We start from the raw sequence: 17,771 nt of genomic DNA, 5'->3' as shown, positions 1-17,771 counted from the left end.
CTGCAGGATGGCAGCTTCAACAAGAACAGAGGGTCAGTTTCCTGAAGAAAAAAGCAAGACACAATAAACCGTCTCTTATCCTAGGCAGGGCTGAAGTAATGGGTAATGAAATATGCTGCAAGCTTACAATCGCCACGAAGAATGTTGTATTCAGTCAAACAAATTCATACCCAGTAATGATTATACTACACAGTGTGATATTATGGAGACGCCAGCTTCCTCTGTAACATAGTTAACAGATTAAATCCTACTATAAATGACTGGCAAAGTGGAGAACAGAACACTATGAACTATGACTCTGTTTTTTGAGTTCTCAGAAATGAGAAAATATGACTGCATGTATCAATTTAATTTGGGGGAAAATTTGACAGGACAATACGAAAATGAAATGTCAGGCTTGATGAAGCCTGTTTTAAATGGTTAGTGAACTCAATTTCAAATTTGCGAGATATATTTTGATTCAATGTTTCAGTTTTATTCCGAGTCTCTAGCATAATTGCCTCTGTGTGTATTCTTTTAGATTAATGCACCATTTTCTAATGTCAGCATATTTTACCCAAATTTTCAGTGTAAGGGAAAAGCATCCATATTTTCCCTCAAAGCATTACATGATAATTATTTTACCAACCATTTTTTTAAATTTTGTTTTAGGTGTGAAATCAGCTACCCTATGAGTTGAAAGCTCGAGCACAGCATGTTTAATAAAATAAATTAAATCCTGATGGGGAAGGAATATGTCTTCCCTGTAGATATCTTCATGACACATCCTCAGCAAGCAGCATCACCCTTCATTCAATAAGCACCAAGACCATCAGCTCCCTAAAATCGTCCTGATAGCAGAGGAGCATCTTGGAGCAGTCCTGGAGCCACAAAAGCAGACAAGCCACTTGCTCCCTGGGAGTCAAGAAAGATTTAGGGGAGCTGGGGCCAAGGCTCCTCTAAAGGCAAAGGTTGAATATCTTGCCAAGCAAGCTTAGGGATCTCTCACCAGGTGGAGAGTGGCCTTCTGTCATTCTGCAATCACAGCACTGGGGAGGCAAGCCCTGGGAACAAGCTGGATTTATCAACTGGCCGATTGGCAAGCTCTGGAGTCAGCAGAGACCCTGTCTCAATGAATACAGTGAAGAGTATATCCAGAAAGAACTTAAAGATCAAATCTGGGCTCCATGTGCACCCATCCACAAGTGTGCCCACATATGTGCACATGTGTATATGTGCGTGCGCGCACGCGCCCTCCCCCCCCCCACACACACACGTACTCAGTCATACTTGACTACACTACACCCCTGAAGTGGAAATTTCTGGTGTGTTGAAAACTTGGTTGTACCACATGATGTTTATCTGGAAGCTGTATGATGATAGAATGTTTTGCTAAAGCAGATACATGAGAGGATGTCTGCTGGAGCAGATGCTTGAGAAGATGTTTTGCTGAGGCAGACATGAGAGGATTTGCTGGAGCAGACACATGGTATTTTTCTAGAAGCTGTCTTGTGAAAGGGCATGCGATGTTTTGCTAGAGTGGATGCTTGAGAGGGCATGTGATGTTTAGAAATAATATATACATAACCCCACAGACAGTGACTGATGCTCTTGCATTGGTTCATCTTGCGACATTCTGTTGGTTTTCACTGATCTTTGCTTGCTGTGACTTCATAGAGAGAAACATGCCAGAGAACTTCGTGTGGTATTCTGGCTGCTTCTTGCTGCTTCTTTAGACTCATGTCAGTTTGGGGAGTCTTGTAGTTTCTTCTAGATGTGCCTACTGATTCATGTTTGATGTTTTGGACTGGACTGCTGATATCCTGATAATGAAGATTGGAATTGCCACAAAGAACTACTTCTAAGCAGATCCATAACACCCTTTTATGAGCAACCTTTCTTTCCTCCTCCCTCTGGTATGTGGGCTAGAAGGGAGGTTGAAGCATTTAATAACCTTAATTAAAGTCCCCACCCCCACATGCACACATGTAGACATGCACACATGCACACACACATGCACACACAGGCACACACGCCACATATGATTTAGGGTAAATGTAAGATGCATGGATGGTCCTTCAAGCAGGGTGGTAGACACATGCAGTGAGAGGACATTGGGTTTAAAGAAAGGTTCCAGTTAGGTAAGACACAGTAGGCACTGGAGTGGGAGACTGAGAGCCTTCTCAGTGTGTAGAGGCAGATTTTAGAGAACTTGGGGTGAGACAAAAAAAGTTTATTTCTTGTCTGACACCAAAAGCTATGTTTTGTATTGACTTGTATTTTATATCCTAAGTTCTTTTTCCTGGGCACAGGAAGCATCCGTCTGAAACTGGAAGATCGGATGCTTGATCAGTGATAGGTCCTCAAAAGTCATTGCAGTCAGCATGGTTATAGTGATCATCAGGAAGGCTCTAAGAAGGGTTTCATAAAGCGATTCCTGAGAGCACGGTGGCTGGTACTAACTGTGCTGGGTACCTGCAAGGCGCCCTCTCTGATCAATGTCATGTGCTGTGTGATTATGTAGAGATGCTGGCTTGGGAAGCAAGACTTCCCTACCCCATTTCTGACTTAAACATGTTGGTCTCAAAGTGTTATCGGTGTCCCTTTGTCCCAACTGTGTGACAAGGAGAAAAAAATAAAAGAGCAAAGTAGGCCAGGAGGGAAACCAGTGTCCTTCAGAACAGCAGAAGGTGAACTATTCCCAGCAGACGTTAGCACTGCATATCCCATAATATAAAGTTGCCTGCAGTGGGAAAGAGGAGCCTGGAATTGAGTGTGGGAAGCTCATTAATGCAGAGAAGGTTTGATTGGGAACTCCAGCATACTGCCTCAGTTTCCCTACTTGGTTTCTCCCGATTGTCCTGAGCACCAGCTTGAGAATGAGATGAGTTCACCTTTCTACTGCTGTTTGATCTTTCACTTGGATATCATGTCCCACCCCTGGGGACAACCTGCTCTGTGCAGGCCTCACTGAAACTCTAGCTGATGGACTTAATGGGGCTTATTTCCCCCAGGTCATTTCTGCTAGGGGTTTTGAGAAGTTGATTTGATGGTGTTGTGATATCTGTCTGTCTTTCTCTGTCTTTCTGCTACTTGCTATGTACTCTTTTACTTTAACTTGCTGTGTACTTAAGAAACTTCCCTCATTTGAAACCAAGAGTATATATACAAGAGATCATCCAGCAGACTGTACAAAAAAGTGCATGAAAAATCAAGGCTGTGTGACTGCCAATTTGTGTTGAGTCACTTGGGAGATAGGCAGACACTCCTGACAGTGTAGGTAAAGGCATATCCATGGTCAATCAGTGTTCAGACCTCTTCCGTGGTTTATCCCACCGGGTTAAGGCTGAAGAGAAGTGGTAGAGACATGGCTCAGCAGCTACGAGTACCTGCTGCTCCTGCATAGGACCTGAGGTTGATTCACAGCACCCACGTGGTAGCACATGACCATCAGTTACTCTAGTTCCCCAGGAATTTGTTGACCTCTTCTTGTCTCTGTGGGCACCTGCACATGTGTGGTATACAAACTCATGTATATAAAGAAAAGATGAATTTGAAAACATCAGACTAGATTATTTTGAGATGGTAGTGGTGGGGTGTGCAGGCTGGTTAGAGAATGAGGCTCACTGGGAGTGTGTTTCTGAAGGGCACCTGTTTCTCTGTCCTGTTTGTCATGTTTCCTCAACCTCTGCCCATCCCTTGTCTTCATGGAATGGAAGCTTCTAGCATGTGTTTCTGCCATCATGATGTCCTCAAAAAATGCCAAGGACCAAGGAGTGAGCCAAAATAAACCTCTTCCTTTTAATTCTGTCGGGCATTTGGTCAGAGTGACATACAATGAGCACAGACATCTGTCATACTTCCACTGTGACCAGTGGGAGAGGGTTAGCCACCATCATCACACAGACATCAAGGGACAAGGATGGAGTGCCAGCAGGGGCTCACGCCATAAAGAGACTGAGTTGAAACCAGGAAGAAAAAAAACAAGAGAGACGTTGATGCAAGAGGCAAGAGATAAACATAAGTATTCCTAAGTGCTACGCCATCTGTCCAGGGCTTCAATGTGGATGATAGCATTTGATCAAATGATTAGCAGTAAATGAAAAACTGTGGTACTTTCTCACTTCACTTAGGAAATTTAAAAACTGCTCACATTACTCTTATTCACCATAGCAAATATATGGAAACAGTATATTGTTGTTGAGAAGCATATTATACAGCCCTGAAAATGGAACAACTCAATGGAAAATGTTAATTTTAACCTAGACTATTGCGAATAAATACAAGTTCTAAAAAGTACATTTTCATGAATCTCAAAATCTGTAAAACTCATTCATAGATGTCCATCAAACTATAAAATACATACTAATAAGATACATAAAATTATGATTACATGCTAGTTCCAGTTAGAGGTGGGGAAACAAAGACACAAAAGGATAATTGAGTCCTCAAATGGAGTGCTTTGCTCATTAGTATTCATTGTATTGTGTTTTATCTGACACCGAGTGAAATATATAAAGTACATTTTGAAACTATATCAAAAGATAATGAAGAGGTATTTTTCATGTACCAAGAAACTAAATTGGATTCCCTTAATTTTTAACATCTGCTCTGTTCTGTTCAATTTGCAACATTTATAGTACTAATTGTCAGTTGAAAAAAATTATCTTAACTCTGTAAGTCATTTCACAGGCCTGTAATTAAAGACTACTTGAGGAAAATTATGAAAATAAAAGTAAGTTTAGGAAAGAAACCATTGTGCTTTATACTAACACACAATTTATCTCTTTCAAAGTGGGGCCTGATAGTTTAATATAACTTAATTAAATTCATTAACTTACAGCTAGAAAATCCGGCCCCTCTGTATTGTGAATGAAGAGAAGCAATCCATTCAGTTGGTCTGTTTGAAACTTCAGGGAGATCTCGAAGTCCTTCGCGGCATGGAACGTATCCGAGCGAAGCTCCAGGAATCCTTTAAGACAAGAGTGTGTGCACATCAGCACCCGGCAGGCAGTGTGAGAGTGTGGTGAGCATCTGAGGAAGGTGCGGCTTTTGTTTAAAAAAATCCCAGAAAAGACAGACAGATCAGTCTCAGTCCATGGCGTCCCTCCTCCTGTCTATGGGGCTGCAAAATGAATGTCATAGATTTTTGAAGAGGAAACAGATTATATCCTCAGACACACAGAGACACATATACATACATACATGCATACATGAATCTTGCATGATGCTTAGACCCTTGAGGAAGCTAAGACAAGCCCAGAATGCCACCTTCAATGGAAAAATAAACAATATCACTATAGATTTTTTTTTTACCCCACACAGTTTATGACACTTTATAACCAATCAACTTAGAGACAGGAGCTGACTTGGGTGTTTAATGAAGAATAGTCTAAATCTGATAAGCTCCACTGTTCCTTTCTGGGGCCATGCCATGGGTATGGGGGCATACACAGAGATGGGTGGAAAGGAAGGGCACTACCTCACAGTTCTCTTCAGCCTCTGCGGTGGTGGCTACGATGGCCCTATTCACCAGTAGCCCCCTCAGAGGCCTGCTTAACACCATGCTGAGCTTTAGAGACAGGCATCCTTCAATTACAGATTAAGGGGAATAGGGGAGTTGAGTCATTTTAAAAATAAAATCTCCTTGGCACCATATTTTCACAGTAACTTGCATGCTGACATCTGTCACCTGATTTATACATGGGAACTATTGACACTTAAACAGAGAACTCTGGGGCCCGCCAGAGATATCACTTGTAAGTATGTACCAAGAATCTTAACAGTTTTATTTTATATCCATACTTTGAAAATAATGTAGGATTCAATGTACACAGTTCTGCACTATAAACTCATTGATGTATACTGGGTGGAGGAAGATAGATGAGACGGTGAAGAGAATGTATGTGCATTGCTATCCTGTGGCTCTTGGATGCCCTCAAATCGTTCAAAAGTGGGATCCTGTGAGTGACCTTGAGGACCAATGAGGAGACAGGAGAAGCAGAGTGTGACCTCTCTTCTGCTTACTGGCAAGAAGTGGTTCACAAGGTCACATATTCCCATCAGGATGTGTTCCTCTCAGGGACACATCAGAAGCCAGTGGAACCTGGAAAACTGAGAGCCAAAGTTAACCTTACCTCTTAAGTCAACTTCCTCCTGTACTTTGTGATTATGACAAAAAGATGATTAACACAAGCCCAGTGAGTCACCAGCCATGCCTCACCTGCTCCCAGGAACTGAACTCCTTCTTCTAGGTTGGTGGGGCTACCCTCCCAGCTGTGATATACGTTGACCTGCTCCTCAGAGCTCTGCCAATCCAATGGCAGCCACGTCTCAGAGGGGCTATAACCCTTCATGATGGACACATTCTTGAGGCAGCCCACAAAGCCTCTTTGGATTATCTCTGCAAAGGTGAAAGGCATCAGGAACACACCTCATTCAATTATATAGACTTTATTGTTCAGCAATCCATTTTGGCTGACATTCACAAGGAAGAACCTACAAGCATTAGCACCCCAAGTTCCTGAAAACCACAAGTCACGCAACCCTTGTAGCATTGGATGCACAACAAAATTTGATAGTTTGCTATTAGCAAGAATACTGCCTTTTGAATTATCCCAGGTATTGTTTTCCTAAGCCTACAAAATAAGTGCTAAGCACTTTTAAAAGTGAGGTTTAGGGCTGGGAGAGGGTTCAGTTGGTGATGGGCTGACAAGAGCTGGGGACCTGGGTTTTGATCCCTAGCTTTCTCTTAAAGGCTCTTCATCCCTTCTTCCCAGCACTGCGTTGACAACCCTCAGGGGCTAAAGGGAAACATAGGAGGGTCTGTGAAGCTCACTAGACAGTCAGCCTAGACAAAGCCAAGAGCTTTGGTCTTTGTGAGAGATTCTATTGCACAAATCAAGGGCAGAAAGTCATTGAAGTCATCAGATGTAGACCTGTGATGTCCATGGACACATGCACAAGCACCCACATACATGAACAATGACTACCTCCCACCCAAACACACATATGAACACATATCCACACACATGGATGAGCACACTCATCCCAGGGTCCCAGCCTTTCTATGATTTCTGGAATGCTACATAGAAGCCTTTGCAGGGGAAGCCCTGAGGTGCCCTGTGAGCCCAAATAAGACATGGAAAAACCTTAAGGACATTAGTAAGCATTTGGAGGTGATTGTTCTCAGGGTCATGCCAATTTTTACTATATTTATTTGTGTGTGTGTTTCCATGTAAGCACATGCACACTAGGGTGAACATGTGAGGATGAGAGGACAGTCTGTCAGAATTAGCTCTCTCCTTTTATCATGTGGATCCCAGGGATTGAACTCAGCTTGCTCAGCTAGACAACAAAAGCCCTTATGAACTGAGCCATCTCGCCAGCCTCCCTATGACATTGGTGGTAACTTTTATTAGTTTCAGTTTGGAGTATGATTTTGCTTTTGCTTTTGTATGCTGAAAGTAAGGAGTGTGTGTATATGTGCTACTTGCATAGGACTCTGTGTGTGTGTGTTTGTGTGTGTGTGTGTGTGTTTGAGACACAGGTTATAGTCATCTGAATGGAGGGAATCTCAGTTCAGAAGGTGCCTTTGTAAGGTTGACCCATAGGCAAGCCTGTGTGGTATTTTCTTGATTGATGGCTGATGTGGAAATGTCTAGCCCATTTTGGGTAGTGCTACCCCTGGCCAGAGTGTCCTGACATGTAAAAGAAAGCCAACTGAACAAGCCATGAAGAACAAGCCAGCAAGTAGCATTTCACCATGGCTTCTGCTTTAGTTCCTGCCCTGACTTCTACAACTGTATGCTGAAATAAACCCCTTCCTTCCCAAGTTGCTTTTAGTCATTGAATTTTATCACAGCAAAACAAAACAAAAACAGAAACAAAAACCTTAAGATAGGATCCATTTTATTAATATCATTAAAACTTCCTTTCCATTTATTTATATGTATTAGTATATGTATTTATTTTATATGTATTCTCTATCATCTCTCTATCATCTATCTATCTATCTATCTATCTATCTATCTATCTATCTATCTATCTATCTATCTATCATCTGTCTGTCTGCCTGTCTCCATATCTAGCTCTAGATCTGCATCTGTATGTTTACACATCAAGTGGTCACAGTGCCTACAGAGGGGAGAAGAGGATTCAAGATTAGGATCCACCGTGTGGTGCTGAGAAAAGACTCAAGGTCCTCTGAAAGAACAAACAATATTCTTATCCACTGAGCTACCTCTTCAGCCCAAATACCTTAATGATAGAATTTTGGGGATTGGGATAGTGTCATCCATCTGTAGTCTCTTTGACTGCCATACAATATACTTGGAGTGTTCCTCAGACTTCTGGTAGTCAAGTTTCCAATTCCTATGTTATTTCCATTGGATTAAATGTCTTAGAAAAAAATCTCTACACACATTCTGCAATTGTATGAATCTTAATTAATATAAGTCATTTTGGCAAAAGCCTAGTGAACTTTTTGAATAGCAAGAACTTGACATTGGCAAGGTAAATAAAACTATTGAAGTTGCTCTGAGAGAGAAGAGGCTGGAAATTAATACATGTATGTTAAAAATATAAATAATACCCCTTTATATTTTAAGTACTGTAAATAGATTGTACTTAAGGTTTTGAGTACAACATTATGCTGGTTGCTATGAATTGCAAACTTGATACAATCTATAATCACCTGATAGGAGTCTTAGTGAGTGACTATCTAGAGCAGACTGCCCTTTGGGCACATTGGTGGAGGGACACCATCGTTTGAGGTCATTGATGCCTGGTGTGGGAAGATGTAACCCCCCGTGGGCAGCATAGCTCCCTGGATTTGAGTCCTTGGCTGTGTAGAAGTGGAGAAGAGCTGAAGAGTTATCAGGTATGGACTCATTCTCCTCTGCCCCTGACTGTGGATGTGACCAACTGCTTTACATTCTGCCATGGGTTCCCTGCAGGGATAGGATTATAACACAGAGCTACAAGCTAAATAGACCCTTTCTTCTTACAGTTGCACTGCTGGGGTGCTTCCACAGCAACACTAACAACACTAGGATGATATATATTTCCACTTCCTTCGAAACTCACCAAGCCTCTTCTGGAGGATGGCATGACCTTGAGGCAGCCCGCCTACAAACAGTCCGGTGTAGCCTCCTGTCACAGAGCTTCCATTCAGAGAAGTTGAGGAGCCTTTGGGAGAGGAGAGGAGAGGAGAACTACAGCTTTCTCAGGCAAATCTTCAGAGTGAAACTCATTACAGATCTTTGGTACCCAGATCTCCTGCATCTCCTTTACCTCCTTGTCTATTAGCTCCCAGATAGGCAGCTGTTGTCAGCCTGCATCTCATCAGCAGCCCCTCCATGTATGCCACCAAACTGGCCTCCTTGTCAGACTCTAACATATAATATAGTGTTCTGATATCCCTAGGGCCTGTTGCCTACCATTTCCTTCATCCCAGCCTGATGTCTACTTTTTGTTGTTTTGACCCAAAACATACACATTTCTTTTTAGATATTTTCATGGTTTTTTCTTGGACCCCCTCATTTCTCTGCTCAAATGTTATAAGAAAGTCCTTACCCAATAACCCTGAGTCAAATTTAACCCTCCTCCCAGTGCACAAACCTTTTACGACAATGGCCCCATGGCAATCAGCTATGAATCTCTTGGGTCTGGGCCAGTGGCTGTAAGAAGCTGTTCTCAGTATCCTTAGAGGGTAAATTAGACTGACTTTCCTATTGAGTTAAAGTCTTAGCAACATCGATAACACCTACCTGTCCTGTTTTTACATTCCCACAACTTGTTATGACTTTATACTTTTATTTATTATCTCCTGCCACCACTTCCTTCTACACCACAGCCACTATTAAAGCTCTGTCTACTCTTTCCTATCTGAGCACCTAGAACAATAGGATCTCCTTAAAAACAGCTATAGCCGAATTGAATCCATGAAAATCTACATCATTGGATGAAAATGGAAGACAGAGCCAGCTGAGATGACAATCATAGTCAAATACCAAGATTAGATATGTGAGCAGAATCCTGCCTGCCTACCCACCGCAGAAACTGGGAGGAGTCAGATACATGTCTGAGCCTTGTTTTTTTTTTTTTTTTTTTTATATATATATCTTTGCACATAGATGTTCCTTTCCTTGCTTGCCTTCTGGAGGCAAGAGGGAACCTTGATTGGGCAATTAGGAGCCCCTGCATGGTGTGAAGAATGCACAAAATACAGAACAGAACAGCTGATGGTAGTTTCATTTCCATCTCTGTTTTACTGGAGTCCTACCTGGACAAGGAGATGATGGCCAGAGTTTACCAGTGGGGAAGCCAAGATCAGCTAAGAGACACAACTAAAAGGCAGATCTCACAGGGACTAGTGTGAAACTGAATGAAGAAATCAATGTGAAATTCATACACACGTGCATGCATGTGAACACACACACACACATACACACACATGTGTACGCACACATGTGCACGCAACACACACACACATGTACACGCAACACACACACACACACACACACACACACACACACACACACATGCGCACGCACGCACATCCCTTACCTGTGTACTGCCCATCAAGAGTGATCTGGCCAGAAGCCTGATGTCTGATCACTATGACTTCATGCCATTGTCCGTCACTGTATTGTTTACTATCATCATCATCAGTTGTGGTAACTTCCACTAGTGATCCCTTAAGAGAGAGAATGAATGAATGAATGAATGAATAAATAAATAAATGAGTGCTCACACTTAGATATTACTGACATACATATGTTTTAAACCAGTTAACAGATTTCACATTATGATCCTAATACAAAGCAGCCACTCTTCCAAATACTCAACACACAAGTTGGCATCTACTAATCGCCCACAACCATCCTGTCTGAAAACCAAGGTGACCAAATATGAATAAAAGGCTCCAGACCAGACATTTTTATAGAGGCACTTGTATTTTGGGTACTTATACTGATATTTTATTGCTCATGGAAAATTGTAAAGAGGAAGTGAAGAATTTAAAATTGGGAAAAGCTATGGAAGTTTATTCTAAGGATAAGCAAGCATAAGGAAGTTTCTCTTCATGGATAATTTCATAATGTGCACTGAAAGAGAGGATGGGAGGTGACCCATGCTAAAGTGAGTAATTATTTTTTTGAACGTAGGTGTGGAGTTAAGTTTGGTATTCATTGATTTACAGTGTAAAAATCTAACACATCGCTCTGGTATGGTCATAATAATACAGTGAAAATGAGTTTTTGAGTATGATGAGAGTGAATGGCAGAAATCAAGAGGGAAGATTAATGAAGTAGGCAAGGACGAGAAGAAGAGAAGAAAGACAGCAGATAGACTAGCACAGGAGCGTGAGATGCAAACAAGAGGCCACACAAGAAACTCTATCGCTGTTGGCCAACATTTACCATCGTGACTAAGAAAACAGGTCCCTCCAAACCTAAGGAAGATAAATTTAATTTTGAGATTGATTTATGAATAAAATCAAATACAAACTTGTACACACAAGATTGGTTTAAATTATATATATATATATATATAATCTTGAATCAGGGCTGAAGAGCTTGGGCTAAGACCGCAACCAGCTGCTCTTGCAGAAGACATGGTTTTGATTTTCAGCATGCAGTGGCACTTGGTGACCATCTGTAACTCTAGTTCTGCAGGCTTCTGCACCCTCTTCCGGCCTCTTCAGTTACTGTACACACAAGATATACAGATTCCTGCAGGCACACACTGACACTTACAAAATGCAAACAATTTTTTAACAACCTAGAATGTTCCATCAAATGCTAACAATCTTAGTCAATTGTTTTTCCTAAGAGAAAAATCTAGAAAATTCTCTCATGTAGTAGATTTACATGGCCAGGCACAAGGCATTAACTGTAGTTTCTTACAGAAAATATTTCTGTTTATATTTCCCTAAAGAAAGACTATGCCCATTCTATACATTTAATTAACCTTTGTGAAGCCTCATAGCATACTTGGCAACACACATGATAGAGAGAAACTTATGTTACTAATATTAAAAAGGCAAAACAAAAAACCAACTAAAAAGGGCTTTCAATTTCCCACTAGTACAAGTAGTTCCTTCTTACATGGGCAACATCCCAACTTATGCAGATAACCTGGGCAGTGGGGCACATGATCTTTTCTAAAGTTATCTCTAATCCTAGACTCTTTTCCTTTCTCAGTTTCTTTCCACCTATTCTTTTATTTTCTTCAAATCTATTTCAACATTTTAATATTTTACAAACACACATTTCATTATCGTAGTTTAATAATTAAAACCAGAACTGGTGTCGTGCCCAATTAATGTGCCCTGGTACTATGCCCATTAGTTTTTCCATTAGTGAATTCAACAATACTAATGGGATTACCAGCATGGGATGCTAATTGGGTGTGACATAAGAAACTGGCTTACTTCTGAGCATACCCTTGCTAATGATGAAATTAATGAGCATTTTATTAAACGCTGTCTCATCAAAGTGTACTTAGTTAGCGTTAAAATTGTTACAAACGGTTCTGCATTTTAAAGATCAGGTGTCTGAGGCAGAGGCTCTACACATTTTGTTTGGCAATAATCTGGAGCATGGGAGAGTTCTCGCCATCAGAAATTATATCGATTGGTTGCAGACCCACTGAGGTATCCTGCAGCAGAGTGAGCCAAACTTGATTCAAGTCTTAGAGGAACTTTGCAGAGCATTCTTCGATGAGGATGCCAATATCCCCATAATAATAAATCTACAATAGGATTTGGTGTTGCTCATGGAAAACATTGGGTGTAGCAATTATAGTCTGGTCAGAATGATTTTAAAGTTTGATTTTCAAGGGTTCCTTGTCTTGTTCTGTGTATTTTCTGTGAACACAACTGAGTACAGAATACCAAAGGGACAAATTAGGTGAAAGTTGGGCAGTAAAATACCACCTCACCCAGTCTCTGCAAAATTGAAGTAGACAAACAAAAGACTAGAGCAGAGAGAGAGAAAGAGAGAGAGAGAGAGAGAGAGAGAGAGAGAGAGAGAGAGAGAGAGAGAGAGAGATTACAGCTTCCTGCAGAGGCCAGAGGCATCAGGTCTCCCTGTAACTGGAGTTACAGGTGGTTGTGAGTTACCAGATGCTGGTGCTGGGGACAGAACGTGGGTCTTCTGTAAGAACAGTGTGTGCTCTTAACTGATGAACCCTCTCTCCTATCCCTCCCTTTTACCTCTTAACAATTATTCCCAGCATAAAGTTCCTGAGATACACATTCCCAGTTCTAACTATCACCAAGAATCTCTTTTCTTCTCCCTCCATATTTACCCAGTGGGACATACTGGACACACAGAGGAACAGCTAAGTAGGTTTTAGATGTATGGCTCCCTCTGTGGAGGATTTACAGCTATTCAAGCAATTCAGCTTTCAGGGTTATTAAGACATTTTAAAACTCAAAACATTGGAGAGAATATGAAGTTATTTCTTGTTGTAGACAGTGACTTAAAGTCCCTGAAATATGTCATTTTCCAAATTCAAAATTAAATTACTGTGAATGTATGTAGGAAGAATCAATTAAAAGTCTCCATCAAAGCTTATTCTGGGACAAGTTAAAGCATCTAGTAAACAAAGTAAAATCACTACTAAGATGTCACTACAGGTTCATTAAAAGTCAGAAATTTCATCTCAGAAAACAGATGATCTGATTTAACTATGGTATAGTTTCAGTCACAATTACCTAACATTTAACCAGATAACCTGTCAGAGGTGTTTAGCCTGCATCTACATTTTCTAAGGATTGGGCTAGGGATAAAACAGTGACAGTCCAATAAGAAAAACACATTAAGCACGTAATTACCATTGGGGTAGGAACAATACAGAGTTCACCAGGCAACCTTGTCTTAATTTACAGAGAAAAGGAAAATAATGACTTACAGTGATGGCTCAAAGTACATAAAATGCACATAATTATAATGGCAATATCAGGTGCACAAAACAAATGCATTTACTTCTTTAAATGTGGGCTATCTCTCGAGTTGCACAGGAATCTATCTTTAGTTTCTTATCCCAACGTGAGAACAAACAAGTAGAGACTGTTCACATTTTTCTCTATTTGGCAGTTTCAATACTTGTCTAAAAATAAGCATTGTCTTCATTATGCAGTTAGCTGACATGTCCAGTTAACCTGCATTAGCTCTAAATTCCTTAGAGGTGGGGGCAGGGACAGCCCCTGCTGGCTGCTGCTCACTGCCTCCTGGCCCAGGAGCATTTAGTATAATATATCTGATTATATCTCCTCCAATACACCCGAGGCAAGCCTGCTCAACCAATTCCTTACTTTTTCAAAAGTAAGTGAATTGTCAGTGTGCTGAAAACAGACAGCTTTTGCCTTGTGTGGACCGATGATTATTCCTGACAGATGTGTGCTTACCTGGCATTGCAGAGCCCTGCTTTCTCCACCCGGCTTCCTACTTTTACTAGCATGGTTTTCTTAGTATTTGGGCAGTATCTGCCCATGCAATAGACACTTTGGGATGATGTTGTATAGGGCAGGCAGTGGTGGAAGAGCTGGGAAGGGGTTGGCAGGGTCAGCTAGGTAAGAGAAGGTCAACAGAGCAGAAGTGATGGGCAGTGTTCTCTGCACTGTGACTTGAACCAGCCTGTATATCTGATGGGACTCCAAAGAGCTTCCTTGCAGTGTGCACCATCAGCATCTTGACAGTCATGTGGCTGAGTGAGGAGTGGCATTGTTTTGTCCCTTCATCCCCTGCAGTCTTCAAGGACCCTAGAGTTTTAAAAGAGCAGGACTCACATAAAAAGAGATGGGTGTTGACATTCAGATCTGGAGTCATACAGTTTTGATTCTCCTAATGCTTTGCCTCATATGTTTAAGGATGTGGGTGTGTCTATGCATGCATTTTTTACAAAACTCTTAGTCTGGGAAGGCTGCTTGTGGTTCCTGGGACTGTGGGTTGTCACTTTTTCATGTTTGTGTCACAGAGCCTAATCCCAGAACCTGATTTGAGTTCCCTTTTTCTAAGTTTTCTATACATGTGCACATGTGTGTTGCAAATGTGTTTGTGTATGTGTGTGTGTATGCATTTGTTTGTTTGTTGCATTGATGTGCTTGTGTATGTGTGCATGTGCACATGTGAGCCTAATTCTAGAGGCTTATTCAAGTTTTATCTTTTTAAAGTTTTTGGTGTGTGTGTGCATATGCACATGTATGTTGCATATGTGTGCTTATATGAGTATGGATGTTCATGTGTATGTGTATATTGCATACATGTGTTTATTTGAGCATATGTGCATGTGTACATGTGTGTTGCATACATGTGCTTGTGTGAGTATACATACATATGTGTGCATGTGCATGTGGTGTGGATGCCATAGGTCAAAGTACATATCATCCTCCTCAATTACCCTCTACCTTCTGTTTTGAGACAGTCTCTCACTGAACCTGGAGTGCAGAGATTCTGCTAGACTGGCTGGCTGATGCACATATAGGAGCCACCTGCCTGCCTAGTGGCTCCCACCACACTAGTTTTGCATGTGTGTGCTGGGGATTCAAGCTCAGGCCCTGAATTTGTGCATCATGTTCTTTGACTTACTGAACTATCCTCGGCCCTATAAGTTCTTAATCAAGTTGTACAGAAAACACAAACATAACTGCAATCAGCACCGCTTCTATCACATGGTCTAAAACAGTTGGTCTAACTTAGGATACCAATGGCATTTGACTGAAGTGGTGGTTTCAAGGATGAACTTCGAATCCCTAAACAGAGCCTCTCTGCCCATGTTAGAGCCTCTGGGGTAGGTGCTGTAATGGCCAAGGCTTTGGTCCAGCGGCCTCTCAGATATCCCCAGGTAAGGAAGCGCAGGGCAGAGCCAGGCTTCCTGGCCTCTCTGATGTCCTTCCTCCTGCACCTGCTGCTTGCTTCCACTGCTTTCCTCTGATGTTTGTGGGCTTTTACAATCTGGCGGTGTTTATCTGTGTATTTTCTGAAAACTTTTTATTTAATGATCATTCTTTTATCTTACGGAATATTGGCATCGGGATAATAGAGTTCCTAACCACCTCCTATGCTAAGCAGGCGCATTATAGAGCTTTCTCTTCAGACCTCTAGTCCCTGACAGCTAATTTTATTTGTTGATTTTTTTTTTTCATTTTGCTTCGCTATGGTCTTCATTTCCCCCTGGCTTTAATGCTCTTCCATATCCAAGATGGTCTCTGCCTGTAAAACCCATCATTAGTTACACACTCTCCAGGCACTCAGGGTTAAGATAACACAGTGAGGTTTCTCCTTTATCCTGGCTTCTCTTTGGGATATTTTAGATGCTTTTCACCTTCAGTTCATGTGCTTTAACTGGCACAGTCCTCTTCCATACAGTACTGAAGCCATTCTTGGTCCTAAGTTTCTGAATATTCAGCAGCATCCTTGTTTGTTGATGCCCTGGAGGAATGTTAACCCTTCCTGGAGACATCTTGATGCTTGCTACATTCCTTTGAGAAGAAAGAGTCCCATAAAACCTTCACTGACTTTGAACTCTTGGTAACTTTCTTGCCTCAGTCTCTCCCCAACTTACAGGAGTGACTCCCTGGCTTTAGACCTAGGCTGCATGGTTTTAAAATCTGCCACGTAGTAACTAGGCAACATTGGTGGAAATCTACTTGTGGTTCAGAATGCTCCCCCAGGAAATGGTGGGTAAGGGTGCCCACCTCATTGACGTGTCCATGGTTGGGTTCAGACATGCAGAACTCTGGGTAGAGAAATTGTGTGCCTGGCACAGGGATTGCCTGCTGAATTCTGGCTGGGATTTGCTGGGGCTTTTCGATAAATTTAAATAGGCCTTTTATCAACACAGACTTTTTTAAGTGTAATATTATTTTTAATTTCATTTCTCCTTTTTCTTCTTGTTCTGGAACTTTCGCCAACTTTATGTTTTACCATCGTAGGCCTCAAAAATATCTCCTCTAATTAATCTCCTTAAAGTGTTTAAAGGAAAAAAATATTGTTTTCAGCTCTGTAATTGAACCAACTTTAGTGTGCTGATTTCTGTCTACAGCTACCATCTGCCTTGCCTCCCATGACAGCTGCAGCTTCTGTCTCTCTAGCTATTGGGTCTCCTGGGGATGCTATTTATCTGCTTAGTTTCTCTCTCTCCTGGCATCCAATTAGAAGCTGTAGTTCTAAAAAGGGTGGGGCATCCAGTGGTCCTTGTCACAAAGGTCATCTAATTCCCAAGCTCAGGACCAATCAGGCCACTTTGAAGACAGCATGAAGCAACCTTTGCAGGCATCTTGGTGTCACTAAGCAGGAAACTCCCACCTGCCTTTTGAGCCTGGCAGGATCCTTGGGCCTCTCACTCCTTAGGCCACTGGGTATCCACGCCTGGGTTCCTCCCACAGGGTTTCTGGGTGTCTACATTCTGGTTCTCCGGGAAGTTCCCTGGGTGTCTCAGTCCTGGTTCTCTCTGGAAGCTCACTGAGTGTTCAAGCCCTCTTTCTCCCCCCCGAGGCCACCAGATTTCCAGGTTGCCAGAATCTGAGGCCCTCCCCACAGTTCTTAGTCCAGGATCCTAACTATACCTTGAACACTGCATGGAGAAGCCCCACCAGTTTTGGTAATATCACATAAAATATATAGAAATATTGTTCATAACTTCAGTCACCGGTTTTAGAGGGAAGACGTAAACAAATGGAGAGCAAATAGTCTTCTTCCTCACAAAAATCACTCACAGGCCGGATGCGCTGCCTAATGTCTAATGGCCACTAGAACTTCCTGAGGCGACTGACCACTCTGACC

At 41.8% G+C, this 17,771-nt stretch overlaps 1 protein-coding gene across 1 annotated transcript in view; it reads right to left on the bottom strand.

Moving 5' to 3' along the window:
- The window catches only part of Ush2a (usherin), a 723,091-nt gene that overhangs the window by 415,404 nt on the left and 289,916 nt on the right, over window positions 1-17,771 (bottom strand). Inside the window, exons 22-25 of the mRNA XM_052200359.1 lie at window positions 10,549-10,678; window positions 9,067-9,168; window positions 6,203-6,382; window positions 4,821-4,951 (exon numbers count right to left, since the gene is read on the bottom strand). Of these exons, the coding sequence (XP_052056319.1) occupies window positions 4,821-4,951; window positions 6,203-6,382; window positions 9,067-9,168; window positions 10,549-10,678 (543 nt within the window). The remainder of the gene's footprint in view (window positions 1-4,820; window positions 4,952-6,202; window positions 6,383-9,066; window positions 9,169-10,548; window positions 10,679-17,771) is intronic.

The sequence above is a fragment of the Apodemus sylvaticus genome, chromosome 12 (assembly GCF_947179515.1).
Source record: "Apodemus sylvaticus chromosome 12, mApoSyl1.1, whole genome shotgun sequence".
In the NCBI taxonomy this organism is placed as follows: domain Eukaryota; kingdom Metazoa; phylum Chordata; class Mammalia; order Rodentia; family Muridae; genus Apodemus; species Apodemus sylvaticus.
The sequence above is the reverse complement of the archived record's forward strand: the minus strand, read 5'-3'. Positions and strand labels throughout refer to the sequence as shown.